Source organism: Trachemys scripta, chromosome 2 (genome assembly GCF_013100865.1).
Source record: "Trachemys scripta elegans isolate TJP31775 chromosome 2, CAS_Tse_1.0, whole genome shotgun sequence".
NCBI lineage: Eukaryota > Metazoa > Chordata > Testudines > Emydidae > Trachemys > Trachemys scripta.
In genome coordinates, this window is record NC_048299.1 from 282,377,361 (window position 1) to 282,392,511 (window position 15,151).

Below are 15,151 nucleotides of genomic sequence, written 5' to 3' on the forward strand. Positions count from 1 at the left end.
TGCATACTGATGGGCACCACATCGCTAATCCATCCCCCCAATCCCCTCCCTTCAAACCTTGTCACTCGTCTACTCATGCCTTGATGACTGTCTCACCTCAGCAATCCAATACGTGAGCAACTTCTTCCAGTCACTAGGACTGTTAATCAACTGGGAGAAATCCTTGCTTCAATCTGCACAGCGTATCACCTTACCTGGAGCATCCTAGACTGCACTCAGGCAGAGCCTTTCTTCCAGAGGAGAGATTTTGCAAAATATGAGACTCCTTAACAACTCTCAATGAGCAACTTATATAGACCACAACACTTTTCCTGCAACTACTAGGCCTGAGGCTTCATTGATCGACATCGCACCCTTTGCTTGTCTGAATGTGAGACCCTTGCTGCTCTGGATGACGAGAAACCACACAGAATAGGCACAGCCCATCCCGCTTTGAGTGTACCAGCAGCTTCAGTGGTGAGAGAACAGGGACAACGTCCTCAGGCAAATACCCTTTACTTGCTCTTCCCTACCCTCGCATGCTCCACCAATGCCTCTAGTCTGGGCTGAGGTTTTCATTACAAGACCTCAGAGTATTTGGCCTGTGGAAGCGCTGGGTGTCCAGAATCCATATCAATGTACTGCCATTCAAGACAGTACGATGGTCTCTCAGGGCCTTTGCCTGACCCTGCAACATCGTGTAGTATAGGTGCTTACCAACAGCACCACAGCCATGTACTACATCAGCAAGCAGGGAGGTGCGCATTCCTGTCTGCCATCAGTCAAGGCAAGAACATTATGGCTGTGGTGCATCCAAAATCTTCCCTGTTGTTCTGCACTTCATGGGAGGAGAACATGGAGGGAGACTTGCTCAGCAGGAGGTCTCAGAATCAGCACCAGTGGTCCTAAACCAGTGATGGATAAAGCAGTATTTCAGAGAGGAGGCAACCCTGTAATGGACCTCTTCACAGCTGAACAAAACACCAGATTCCATGTGTTCTGCACAGGAGCGCACAGAGAAAAGTCTTAACTTGGATGTGGTTCTCCTGGACTGGAGCCAACTTCTATATGCCTTCTCTCCCATTCCCCTCAGACTCAGGGTCATAAGGAAGATCTAGTTGGACAAAGCCAACATTATACTAATAGGCCCAATGTTGTCTTGTCAGGACTGGTACCCAGATCTTCTGCATTGTGTCTGCTGCCTCTCTCTCCAGATGCCTCTTGCAACAGCAAGGGAGGATTTTGCATCCCGACCCAGAGACACACCATCTCACAATATGGAGATAACCTGCTGGCTAATGTGGACTACTTTGGCTCTCAGAGGGCCCCAAGCCTTTCTATTGCAATCCCGTGATACTTAGGAATATAAATCAGAAGTATAAATTGTAGGAAATGTATAAAAGAACAAAAGGAAAAATCTGTGGCCAGCAGAGTTAAGGACAATAAGGAGTTTTTAAAGTATATTAGAAACAAAAAAGAATCCTGACAATGGTATTGATCCATTGGTAGAAGGAAATTATAGAATTGTCAATAATGCAAAAAAGACAGAAGTCTTCAATAAATATTTTTTGTTTGTATTTGGAAAAAAACAGGATATTATATTATGTAAAGATGATGAAATTATCCATTCCAGTAGTAACTTAGGAGAATGTTATACAGCAGCTTCTAAAGTTAAAATTTTAAATTCATCCAAGAGTTTTCAAAGAACTGGCTGAGGAACTTGCTGGACCATTAATGTTGATTTTCAATAATTCTTGGAACACTGGGGAAGTTCCAGAAGTCTGTACCGATATTTAGAAAGTATTAACAGGATGATTTGGGTACCTATTGGCGGTCAGTCTGACATCGATCCCAGGCAAAATAATGGAACAGCTGTTATGGGACTCGATTAATAAAGAATTAAAGGAGGGTAATATAATTAATGCCAATCAGCATGGGTTTGTGGAAAACAGATCTTGTCAAACTAATTTGTTAGCTTTTTTTTTTTATGAGATTCCAGGTTTGGTTCATAAAAGTAATACAGGGGAGTCGCATCTTACGCGGGGGTTAGGTTCTGAAGTCAGCGCGTAAGGCGAAAATCGTGTATAGTCAAACGCTCATTGAGTGGAATGGCGGGCAGAATCGCCTGCACTACAGGTACAATATTTAAATTGTTATTTTTCTCTTTTTTTGTTTTGTTTTTCCGAGCGCATATAGTTAAAATCACGTAAGTTAAATGCGCCTATGATGCGACTCCACTGTAGTACTGATGTAATATATTTAGACTTATGTAAGGCATTTTACTTGTTAATTCAGGATATATTGATTAAAAACCTAGAACACTACAGAATTAACATAGCATATATTAAATGGATTAAAAACTGGCTAGCTGATGGACATAAAAATGTAATTGTAAATGGGGAATCATCATCAGATGGGTGTATTTCTAGTGGGGTCCTGCAGGAATTGGTTCTTGGCCACTCAGTATTTAAAATTGTTATCAGTGACCTGGAAGAAACCATAATATCATCACTCATAAAGTTTGCAGACAAGACAAAGCTTGGTGGAGTGGTAAATAATGAAGAGGACAGGTGATGGCTCACTTGGTGAGCTGGGCACAAGCATCGATTCATGGAAACTTATTTCTAGGTCCTAGATGTACAGGAGAGAACTTTGTTTTTGCCTGGAAAAGACCAAGTCTTTTAGAAAATCTAACAGCTAATATTCATAGCACATGGGCAGCAATGCCAGGAGAAATCCATTACCAAACAGACACTTTCATACTGAATAAGGAGGTGTATGAAATATTGTCTCATCTTAGCTAGGAAACCAGTACTTCCTGGTTTAAAGACCTGCTCCATGAGACCCACTGCAGCATCCTTGGTCTGCCTTAGTCGGGTTACCTTGGTGGAGGGGTGCAAAGCAGCAGTATATCGGTTCACCAGGCACCACTCTTTGAACTTACCATCATGCTCCAACTCTCTATTTGGGAGATGGGGGCTTGAGTGCTTATATGCCTTAGAATGCTTGCTAATTGCCTGCAAGTGGGAAAGCACAGAGGCCCTAGAAGAGGAAAGAGAGGTTACTTACCAGTAGCTGCTGTTCTTAAAGAGTTGCCTTTGTGCATTTACACTACCTGTCCACCTTCCCCTCTACCTTGAGTTCTATAGAACTTCAGGGCTCTGCTGTTGGGGAGAAGGGCCAAAGGTGGTTGGGGGTGCACTCCCTTGTCTGGAGCAGGGCGATGAGGTCACCCTCATGAGAGATCTCTTGTGATTCTCCCAATGGACATGGATTTTCATGGCAGTTTCACAGCTAGAAGCCCGGGGCGCCAAGTCCCACCAGTATGAATGGACAGAGGTGACTCTCAAAGAACAACAGTTACTGGTAAGTAACCGCTCTTTTTCATATGCAGGCCCAGAGTTGGGGGAGGGATCCCCTTGAGCTGAGTCATTGCCACCCAGGTGAGACTCAGTCATGATCTCCTTATGCTGAGTGAAGAGAACTGAGCAGCGCAGTTCAAGCCTGTCCTTATTCTGTCATAGTTCCTGCCTGTCCTGGCCCCTGGAGGGATGGTGGCACTAAGGGGCTAGTGCCTTGTAATGTCTCCCTTCCCCTGATGATTGCCCAGCTTATGCCATGTGGGGTCTTTTCTCTCTCCCGCCAGATAACTTCCAGGCTTGTGCTGTGTGAGATCTCTGTTCCCCTTCCCTGATAACTGTCCAGCTTGTGCTGTGTGGGGTCTCTGCTCCCCTTTCCTCCCCTGGTAACTGCCCAACTTGTGCTGTGTGGGGTTGCTACCTCTCTCTCCTCCTCTTGATGGAGGGACTGTCCCATGTGGTGCTGACCCCTTTCCCTCTCTCTTTGCTTGTGCTGCTTGGATGCTGTTCTGACTCTGTCCTGTTCTTATGGAAGGAGAGGATGCGTAGGGAGCGGGAGGCAGCCACGCAGCTCCTTGAGGAGGAGGCAGAGGTGAGGAGCTTGGTGGGAGGATTGTAGGGGTGCAGAAGAGAGCCACAAAAATTATTCAAGGGGTGTAGAAAATGCCTTACTGTGAGAGAGGGAAGGTGGGGGAGGGAATGTCTTTTATTGGACCAATTTCTGTTGGTGAGAGAGAATCAAGCTTTCGAGCGTCCACAGAGAAGCTTGTCTCTCTCACCAACAGAAATTGGTCCAATGAAAGTTATTCCCTCACCCACCTTGTTTCTCTAATATCCTGGGACAAACAAGGCTACAACATCACTGCGAGAGACTTTAAATAGCTCTATCTGGTTAGCTTATCTAAAAGAAGATTGAGAGGTGACTTGATTACAATGAATAAGAACCTTCATGGGAAGAAAATATTGGATATTAAAAAGCTCTAAAATCTAGTGTAGAAAGGCATAACAATTACTAATGGCCGCTTGCTGAAATCAGAGTACGTCAAACTAGAAATAAGGCAAAATTTTCAACTGTGAGCGAGACTAACTATTGGAACAAACTGCCTAAGGGAGTAATGGATTCTCCATCTCCTGATGTCTTCAAATGAAGACTAGATGCCTTTCTGGAAGATGATGTAGTCAAAAACAAATTGGCTCAATACAGGCGTAACTAGGTGAAATTTTATGGCCTGTGTCATTCTGGAGATGAGACTAGATGATCTAATTGTCCCTTCTGACCTTAAAATATATCAGTCTGTGAGAAGCCCTGCACCAGGGACTGGGGCATTCAGGGATGAATGGGAAATCCTCAAGTCAGGCATGCACAGGAGAGGCAGGAGAAATTATGGGGATTTGGAATACTGGCAGGGGCATTTCCTGGGAGATAGTGGGTTGGCGTGTGCTGTGTGTTGCTTTTTTCCAAGCTGAGGCCTGAAGTGTTTCTTAGGTTACAGTGGTTGGGTCACAGGCTGGACTTTTTCCCAGGCAATGAAAGTTTTCCCTGGAGATGAATAGGTCCATTGGCCCACGGAGGAGCTGCCCCTTTTTCTTTGGCCTGATCCCTCCTTCCTCCCTTATCCCACTCCTGGCCTGACCTCTCCCTGTTTTTTATTCCTCTCCAGAATATCAGCAATGAGCCTTTGCGACTGGACTATCGGACCCTGGCAGCTTTGCCCAGCAATAACTTACCAAGAGTCACCCGTGCTGTAAGTGATGGGGTCCTCGCTGAGACTGTGGATGGGCTTGTGCAGGAGGCTGACCAGGGATGGAGACAGCCAATAAAAGAGATCCCGGGGGAAGAAAAGGAGAGTGTGTCCTGAGGTGGACCTGGCCTGTGCCCTCTGAGAAGCAGATAGTACCACAGGCAGAGCTCGGTGTAGGCTCCGAGGTGGGGTGGGGAGCAGCTAGTGGCAAACAAGGTGCACAGCACTACCCACCAACATGGGACAGTGAGGAGAATCCCAGGTCCAACTGGAATGGCAGGAGGCCAAACAAAAGGACGTGGCACACTACGTCTAGGACACAAACTTGACACTATAGCTTATGTGACCTTCCATGTGTCAATCTCAGGATGGAGGGGCGGGGGTTCTTATTTCCATGGAAGGCTAACTGGATTTCACAGCTTGGTTAATGCTGCCTTGAAGGTAGGGAGGCCACGACCCCCTCGTGTCTCTTCCATCACCCACACTCCACATCTCTTCCTCTCCCATCCCAATCCCATCGCCAGCAAGCCCCACTTCACCTCTCCTCTCCTCCTATTGCCCTGGGCCCTGTCTTGCCTCTCCTCCTCTCCTGTTCTCCCATCACCTGGGCCCTACCTCCCACCCCAGTCACCCCATCACTTTTAGGTCCTGCCTCCCTTCCTGTTTCCTTTCTCATAGTGCCTGTTTTCCACCTCCCTGCTCATTCCTCCATTGCTTCCCCTCCTGTCCTGTCCCATTCCATTTCCCAATATCACCCGAGACTCCACCTCCCCTTGCCTTCCATGCCCACCATTGCTTGGCTCCACATTCCCTCCCCTGCCATTCCCCTGGCCCTGCCTCCTTGCCTACTGGTTGTTACTCACACAGAAAAGTCCCACCAGGAAAGAATGTAATGTATTTTTAGCATCTTTTAATGTGACTTAGCAGCTGGAATCAAGGGGAGAGCCGGCTCCCCGTAAACAGCTGTCTCTCTTCAGCCCGCCATGAGGTGCCCTGTGAAGGACTGCTTGGGAACTGCTGCCTACTGGGTCCCTGCCTCAGACTTGGAGTTTCTGGGGGCTGTGGAATGCAGGGCTGCACAAGCTGCTATTTTGGAATGTGAGGGGACAGCAGCAGCAGCAGCATCTATAAATGTCTCATTTCAGATGGAGTGGCAGCTGATGTCCATGTTCATCTCCCTCCAGCTGTTCTGTGCCCGACCCTGTACATACCCCTGACACAGAAAGCATGGAGTTGGGGGCTGCAGGGGTGACAAGGGTGCTGGGTTTTCCCTCTGGAGGCGCAGTTAGTCCACTTGGCCTCTGGCCGGAAGGCTGAGCTCAGGATCAGGGCAGCTGGCAAGGAAGTGAATTGGTAATTTATCAGGTTTTTTGCAGCCTGACAATCAAGTTTAATGAAGGTGACTATTTCTGTTTCCTTGTTCCCACAGTAGCATTAGCTCCGAGTTCTTGCTGTATGTCTGATTCTTCCAGCTGGTTGCCTTTCTGTCTAATCAAGCCGTGACTGTCCTCTGGTCTGTCTTGTTTTAGATGCAGCATGAGCCCTGGCTCAGCCTATACAGCCTCATTTACTCCTGGCTGTGTTAGTTTCATTCATATTAATTCCAGCTGGGTCTAAGAGAGCCTTTTAGCCAATTTGAGAAGGGTGGATTTTACTGCAGGAGCGTGACTGAGAGAAAGCCAATGCCATCTGGAGTGTCTGTGCCTGTCTAGCTAAACACATTTCTGAGCGATGCAGTCCTTCTGGAGGGGCAATGAAGAAGGAAGGTCCAGCTCCCCTTGGAAGCTCATTGTTTCTCACACTCCTGAGCAGAGGTGGAAGTGATGGAAGGCCTGGAGCTGCTAAAGGGCTCTGCTCTGGGTCCTGAATGGGATTTCTCTTGGGAGCACCCCAGAGAAGGGGCAAGAATTTAAGCCCAGGGTGTGTCAGTCTATTTTGCTGTGTATAGGCCCCACTGTGTGGGTTGATATCCGGGGTTTACTGCGAGTAACATGTTTTGTATTTGTATGTTATACCTTTAAAAGCCAGCCTTGAATGAGTCAACTCCAAATGGTGCACAGAGTTGTTTCTGGTCCACTGTTTGCTAGACCTATTTGTGGTCCCTATGTCTGAGTTGCGTCTGTGCAGTACCCAGTGCAGTGGAGTTCATGGGCGATGAGCTTGGCTTTTTCATAGATTCTGAGATTTTTAAGACTAGAAGGGACCAATATGATCGTGTACTGAGACTTCTTGCGTAACACCGAGTGACCCTCTCACGCAGGGCCAGATTAAAGGTGAAAGGGGCCCAGGGCTGTTATTGTTTTGGGAGCCTCTTTTTGGATATTCACGATCTTTCGTGCTTTACCACTACCCATGCCCAGGGCTAAACACTCTTTTGTTAAATTCCCTTGGTTATTTCAGTTCCAGTTTTCAAACGTGATGGACCCGTTATAGAGCTGAGTGACAGTTAAACAAAACCATTTGGATTTTGGCACATAACTGGTAGTAATACACATCATGATGCTATGGCTTTAATTATCTAATCACCTATTCAAATTAAATATATTTTGGGGGGGTGTTATGGGGGTCCGAGGCTGGGTGCTCTAGAACTGCTCTGAGTGAAGCCAGGCAGGACTCTGGTGCAGTGTGACTCCTCACAGGGCTCCCTTACGCCAGGGAGAAGCTTCTTTGGCTTCTGCACTTCCTGGGTCTGACCTCGGAGCGTTCAGCCCCCTGTTCACCTTGTGAGCTCCCCACAGTGAGTTCCCCTGGATGGGATACCTGGGGAAGCCTTGTACACCCCCAAAGGGCCCTGCCCCCCCACTCCACAGGCAGCAGTGACTCAGCCCACATGTAACACAGAAGGTTTATTAGTCAACAGGAACACAGTGTAGAACAGAGCTTGTTAGCACAGAAATTGAGAACAGCAAAGTCCATCTTGGGGGGATCCAGGTCCTGGTGCCTTGGACTTCCCCTTCCGAGTATCAAAACAGGAAACTGACCGGTTTCCACCAGCCCATCCTCTGACCCCCTGTAGCCCTTCCTCTGTCCTTTGTCCCTTTCCCTGCAAAAGGTCACCTGATCTCTTTGCTCCCAGCACCTTGCAGAAGAGAGGGGGGGGGCGGCAGCCATCAGTTGCTACGGTAGGTTACTCTCTGTGCCGATGGTACTCACACCTATCCTCTAGGGGTCTCTGCAACACACCTATCCTCTAGGGGTCTCTGCAACGATCACACACTCTTATTCCACCACCCAGATACTTAAGCAATACATAGGGGAAACTGAGGCACACACCGTGTTCAGAGAAAACATTAAGAACATTCCCACTTTGTCACAGGGGCCCCTCAAAATCTGAGGCCCCAGGCTGCAGCCTCTAAAGCTCCAGTGTTAATCCAGGTTGGCCTCACCCAGTCACACCTGCGTCAAGCCCATAACTCCAGGTTGAGGCAGAGCAGATCTTTTAGAAAGATCTTGATTTACAGACTCCAAGGAATGGCGAATCGACCATAGTCCTTGGTAAATGATTCCAATGGTTAAATACCCTCATTGTTAAAAATCTGCATTTTATTTCTAGTGTAAATTTATCTGGCTTCTGCCTCCAGCGACTGGATCTTGTTCTGCCTGTTAGATTCCAGAGCCTGACTGTGCTAGAACAGGAGCCCAGCTCTTGGGGGACAAGACTGGGTCAATGGCACAGTGCTAACAAACCCTCAGTTTCCCAAAATAGGAGCTGTGCTTGGCCAGTAAAAATAATCCAGTGAGAGGGAGAAGGGGTGGAAGCTGGGAGTCCATCCCCAGAATGCACTGCAGCAGCCCTGGAGATCGGACTGAGAGCTGGAGCGGCTCGGGAGCTAGCGATGTGGATGAGCCAAAGCAGGGGGGTTTCTGAGGCATCCTACCAGTCAGTGCACTTCTCACTTTCCAAACTCAGAAGAGCTGCATTCGCCTTCCCTCCCCCACAGTGCCCGAGAAAGACAGTGCTCTCCTTCCTCCTATGTGGGCAAGACAGGCTGGTGTGGGACTAGTGGGATCTATGCTCCCCACACCCCAGGGTTTCAGCCCAGGTACCGTTTCTGGGTTCCTCCTTGGTGTTAGAGAAAAAAGCAGGGAGGAGCATGGTGTGGCAGGCGTTGGCTACACTAGGAAGGGTTTGCCTATAGCTAGACTGGCAAACCTCCTAATAGAGATACAGCTCAGACAGGCAACAGCGTTCTTTTGCCAGTGTAGCTTATACCAGCTTCCCAAACGAAATAAGCTATCCCAGCAAAAGGGCTGCTTTGCTGTTATAACTTCATCTGCACAGAGTTTTTTCTGGCATCACTATGACAGTTAGGGGTATGATTTTCTCTCTCTATAAGTGTCACCCAGACGTCAGTGTCTGTGGAAACCTGATACGAGCCTTCACTCTCCCCCTTGCTGCCTTAGCATGGGATGGGGTAGGCTGGGGGTGGGAGGAGGAGAGCGCCAGGAATTTCTGCCTGTCGTCAGCCTCCCAGCTGCCAATATAGTCACCCACCTACCCCGCCCTGAAGAGCTATTTTTGTAAGTGTCACCCTGACTCGGGCTGCAGAACGTGATCGGAGCAGAAAGGGTCTCACAGCTCTTTAGCCTACTTCTGGAGGGAGGAGGTTGGAGTGCTGGGCTCTGACTCTCTCTGCTTCCCTGGAGAGGGCTCTGGCTGCGCACCAGGAGACTGCCACCGAGAGTCTGGGAAGGTCAGTGCTTCTTCCAGTACAACCACCGTGGAGGGGGTGAATGGAGCCTAGGGGAAAGCTGGGGCCTTGATGGAGCAAGACTTCCCTCAGCCTGTTAACGCCCCATTACAGCCGTGACTATGGTGGGTCCAGAGATGTTTGTGCTGCCTTTCGTTGGGGAAGAATTTGTGTGGTGACGGTGAGATGCTTTTGTGTGCACTGTAGTGAGGTGGGTGGTTAGCCTGTGTGACGGTGGCGAGCTGCTTTCATGTGCACTGTAGTGAGGTCAGTGGCATTAGGCAACATGATGATGGTGAGCTGCTTTCGTGTGCATGATAGTGAGTGCAGGGACAGTGAGCTGCTCTCCTATTGTGCTGTAGTGAGGTGGGTGGTGTTATCCCCTTCAGGGGCAGTGAGCTGCTTTCGTGTGCACTGTAGTGAAGGGGAAGCTTTAGCCTGTGCCTGGGCAGTGACAATGAGCGAGTGGATGGTGCCCTGGCTATTTCCTTACATGTTCTTCCCGGGAGCCGTTCCTGTTTAACACCCTGGAGCACGTGTGGAGCGTGAGCTGGAGTGTATTTGGGTGGATGCAGGCTTAGTGTGTGCCTCTGGCTGGATGTGCTTGTTGTGTGTTCTCCCTTATAAGCAGGCAGAGCAGGAAGCTCTCCTCTTGGTCCCATCTCATGGGATCCCATAGGTAAGGCCTTGCCAGGAGGCATGAGAATTTTGCGCACCTCCATTGCACGTGAGGCTGTTCAGTGTTGTGATTCCCCTAGTGCAGAGCCAGGGAGCTGTGGTGATGGGCGTTGTGTGTGGGAGCTCTTCTGTCCCCAGTGTCTAGGAGCGATGGTGGCAGTGACTGGCACCATGTTTGCTGCCTCCTCTCCCTTACTCTGGCTGTTCTTTCTTCCTGTTTCTGACCCTTTTGTTTCCCTCTCAGCTCGTTCAGTGTGATCGAGCCAGCTCTGGAATGGAGAGTGACTGCGCTGTGCTGCCTCGGCCAGTGGCTCTGGACAGCCAGAATTCAGACCCTGACCCAATCGCAGGCCTGAGCAGCACTGTAACTAGCCCACCCCAGGACCCGGCATCACCTGGCAAGCACACAGAAAGGGCAGCCCTGGTCCTGCTGCACATGCAGGAGCCTGTGGGCTGCCCCCTGACCCAGGACCAGCTGCCAAAGCCTCAGGAGCCAGATCAAGAGAGTATGGTCGACTCTCAACCAATCCTCTTCAGTGAGAACCCCTTTGTGGTGGCTAATCGAAGGGGGAAGGCAGCAGGCAAGGCCTGTCTGGGGGGCCCTCCCCTCGGCTACGGCCAGGGGGGAGTTCTGAAGACCAACCTTTACTCCAAGGCAAGCAGCCCTGCAGCATCTTGTGTGTAGCATGCAGTCACATCAACTAAAGCCCACCAGTGTCCTACTAAATCAGTGAGCATGCTCTGCCCCTGGATGCTGGCAGCACAAGGCCTGTGCAGGGGCTAACCCCACCTAACATACAGCAATGTCATGTGCCATGTGTGTTGTGTCACAGCAGACTCCTGAGGGCCTCCCACATTGCTGTGTGTGGGTGCTCGCCATTCCCATAACAGGGAGTGGAAGTGCTGGGGTCACTGATGTGCCCCACCACCAGACAGCTAGTACACAATGAATGAGCCCAGCCTGTGCTGGGCGGGGGAGGGTCAGTGACATGGGGGGTGGGGTGGCAGTGCCCCTGTCTGTGCTAGAAGGGGTCAGTGACACGGGGGGTGGGGTAGCAGCTGCCCCCTGTACCTCTGTCTGTGCTGGGGTGTGCATGTCAGTGACATGGGGGGTGGGGGTGGCAGCTGCCCCCTGTGCCCCGCTCTGTGATGTGGGGGTTAGTGATACAGGGAGTGGGGGTGTCAGTGCCTCCTGTGCCCCAGTCTGTGTGGGGGCGGGGGGGGGTGTCAATGACACGGGATGGGGGTGGCAGAGCCCCTGTCTGTGCTGGGAGGGTCAGTGACACAGGGGTGGCGGTGACAGTGCCCCTGTCTGTGCTGGGAGAGTCAGTGACATGGGCTAGGGGTGGCAGCGTCCCTGTGCCCCAGTCTACACTGGGGGAGGGTGGTCAGTAACAGAGGGGTTTGCATGACAATGCCCCCAGAGCGCCATCTCTCGGGAAGTGTTACTGACAGCATGGTTGGAGGGTGGCCGTGCCCTTGTGCTCCTGTCTTTCTGTGCTTTGGTCACAGCAGGGAGTGGCAAAGAATGGAGCCTTTTGTCCTATGTCGGTGTCACATTCACATACTTGGCATTGTCCAAACCCGAGTCCTTTCTGTACATCTGTACATTGAAGACAGCCCAGCTCGCTAGGACAATGTGCAGCACAGCTCCCGGCACGCATAGCCAGCTCCCCACAGCTCTGCTGCTGGCCTTGACAGAATCCCAGATTTCACAACTGGATCTAGAACTTGAACTCTCAGGTTTACGCTGCTCTGTGTAGGACAAATCCTTTGTTTGAGAACCTAGGCTACAGTGATGAAACCCCATGTCCCTTGTGGTTTGCCCCAAAGGGCAGAATAAGGAGAGAAACAGAGAAGGCTGGCTGACTGATTTTGGGGCTAGCATGAGACTTCAGGGATCTGGGTTTAATTCCTGGCTTTGCCACAGAGTTTGGGCAAGTCACTTGGCCAGGTTTGCAAAGGTATCTAGTTATCTGGAGCCAGAGATAGGTGGAATTTACAGGAACTCTGTGACCTAAGCACTTGGGCACTGCTGTAAATCCCACTGGGCTATCTGCATCTTTAGGCAGCTAATAGCTTTGTGAATCCAGCCCTCTATGCCTCAGTTCCCATCCGTGAAATGGGGATAATAGCACCTTCCAACCCCACAAAGGTGTTGGGAGCATAAATACATGAAAGACTGGGGGATGCTCAGATTTAAAAATTTTATTAAAGGTAATGTTAAAAAATTATATAATACACAGGTTAAGAAAAGAGTAATATTTAAGAGTAGATTAGATAAATGTCTATCAGGGATAGTCTAGACAGTATTTGGTCCTGCCATGAGGGCAGGGGACTGGACTCGATGACCTCTTGAGGTCCCCTCCAGTCCTAGAATCTATGAATCTGTACATCTGGGTACAGTGCTTAGATTATCCACAAATACAAAGTTTGTTTAAAAGTCAACTGTGATGGGGGCCGTATAAGTGCTTAAGATCTTGTCTACACTTAAAACGGTGCAGCGGTTTGGCTGTAGCACTTGCGTTAGATGCTACCTATGCCAACAGGAGGGGGTCTCCCATCAGTGTAGGTACTACGCCTCCCCAAGAGGCACCATTGCAGAATTCTCCTTCCGATCAAGCGCTGTCTACTCTGAGGGTTATGTTAGTTTCACTGCATCACTCAGGAAGGTGGATTTTTCACGCCCCTGAACACCGTAGTTATATTGACCTCATTTCCTAGTACAGACCAAGCCTAAGACAGAGAGAGGAAGGTTCAAGGCTCTCCCCCTCCCCATCTCTTTGGATCTGTTGCTTTCTTGTTGCTGGGCAGTGGGTGGGGTTGGGAACATGTCATCTCCCTCTTCTCCAAGCAGAAGGGGCCCTTGGGCAGGAGGAATTGTCTGGGCTGTGGCTTTTAGTGTTTGCTGGAGAGGAGTTGAGGCCTTTAACCCACTTATGGGATGCAGAGAGGCTATTTTAGGGCTTTGATTCAGACAAGTGCCAGGGGAGGCAGCCTTGCCCCAGCAGCTGGGTATGGCCCTGGGGGTAGTGCTGCTCTCTTGCTCCCCGTGCTGGCTGTGCGGCAGCTGTTCCTGGGTCCAGTGCTAGTTCTGCTCGCCCACTGTGTGGTGGCTGCTCCTGGCACGAGTCCAGATGCTAACTCTGCTCCCCTGCTGCATGGCCCCTGAGCCCAGTGCCAGGTCAGATGCACAGGAGCTGCAGCTGGGCAGTAAATGCATGGTTTTGTCTGTGTTTTTCAGGCTCCAGCAGGCGAGTCTGGGCCTGGGAGCTCCAGGCGGGATGCCTCTTACTCACCGAGCAGCCAGCAGGTGAGTCCCTCACACCGAGGGCTGACAGTTTGGGGAAGGGCAGTGGGTACCTCAAAGGCAAGAAGGTTTCAGTATGGGAGGGTGGAACAGGAGGCCAACTCTCTGCGTTTTGATTATGAAACTAGAATGATATAAAATTACTATGGCACATTACATGGATTAAAAACTGGCTAATTAATTGGTCTCAAAATGTAACTGGGGAATTGTCGTTGAGCAGGAATTGATTCTTAGCCATAGGCTATTTAACATTTTTATTATCAAGGACTTGGAAAAAACATGAAACCATTACTGAAAGTTTACAAGTGACACAAAAATTGGGGGAGTGGTAAATAATGGAGAGGACAGATCCTTGACTCAGAACCATATGGATTTATTGGTAAACTAGACACAAGCAAACAATATGCATTTTACTGTGACTAAATGTAAATGTTTATATCTAGGAACAAAGAATGTAGGCCATATTTATGGGACAAATCAATCCTGAAACCAGTACAGAGAATGTATCAGAGGGGTAGCCGTGTTAGTCGGAATCTGTAAAAAGCAACAGAGGGTCCTGTGGCACCTTTAAGACTAACAGAAGTATTGGGAGTATAAGCTTTCGTGGGTAAGAACCTCACTTCTTCAGATGCAAGTAGGTTCTTATCCACGAAAGCTTATGCTCCCAATACTTCTGTTAGTCTTAAAGGTGCCACAGGACCCTCTGTTGCTTAGTACAGAGAATGGAATTCACTAGAGCAGTCGTGGTGGGAAGGCCCATTGAGTGGAGATTAGTTCTGAAACTAAAAGCTCATCTTGTCACCACAGTGTGTAGGTGCCTTTGGGACACATGGCAACGTTTACCTTTGCAGTGCAGCATGCCAGACTACACCTGAGGAAGTGACAAGGATGGCTAGTTTTGGTGCATGCCCCAAGTCCTCATCATCTAGACAGGATGGTTTGAATACCAATGTTAGTTTTGTCATCTCTGGACTCATGGACAGGCCCTTTGAATGTTTGTTTGGGGGTTCCCTTTATTCCCCCACAACCAACACTACAATAGTCACAGATGCATTGTCCCTGTGTTGGGATGCGTGCAGGGGGTTCCTGCAGACTCAGTCTGTGGTCTTCTCAAGATCTGAAAACTCATGTGTCAGGGAATTGCAAGCTGCCCGTCTAGCCTGTTCAGCCTCTTCCTTCCCCATAGTGAGGGGAAAATCTGCTGGTGTTAACAGACTACATAGCAACTGTGTTTTAAGTAAACAGGCAGGGAGGGTCACATTCAGCTCAGCTATGCCAGGAGGTTATTCACCTGTGTGGGTTTTGCAGAGCCAATTGAGCCCAGGTTTGTTGATGGATGCATGCCTGCTATCCTGGAAGAACTCCCTTCTGTATGTCATCCCTCTGATTCCG

The 15,151-nt window shown here is 49.5% G+C and overlaps 1 protein-coding gene across 1 annotated transcript in view; it reads left to right on the top strand.

Annotated features, from left to right (window-relative positions):
* SCRIB (scribble planar cell polarity protein) overlaps positions 1-15,151 on the top strand; it is a gene marked incomplete in the record, with an annotated part of 213,321 nt that overhangs the window by 128,214 nt on the left and 69,956 nt on the right. The window contains 4 exon segments of the mRNA XM_034763808.1: positions 3,874-3,930; positions 5,000-5,083; positions 10,694-11,104; positions 13,694-13,762. Of these exon segments, the coding sequence (XP_034619699.1) occupies positions 3,874-3,930; positions 5,000-5,083; positions 10,694-11,104; positions 13,694-13,762 (621 nt within the window).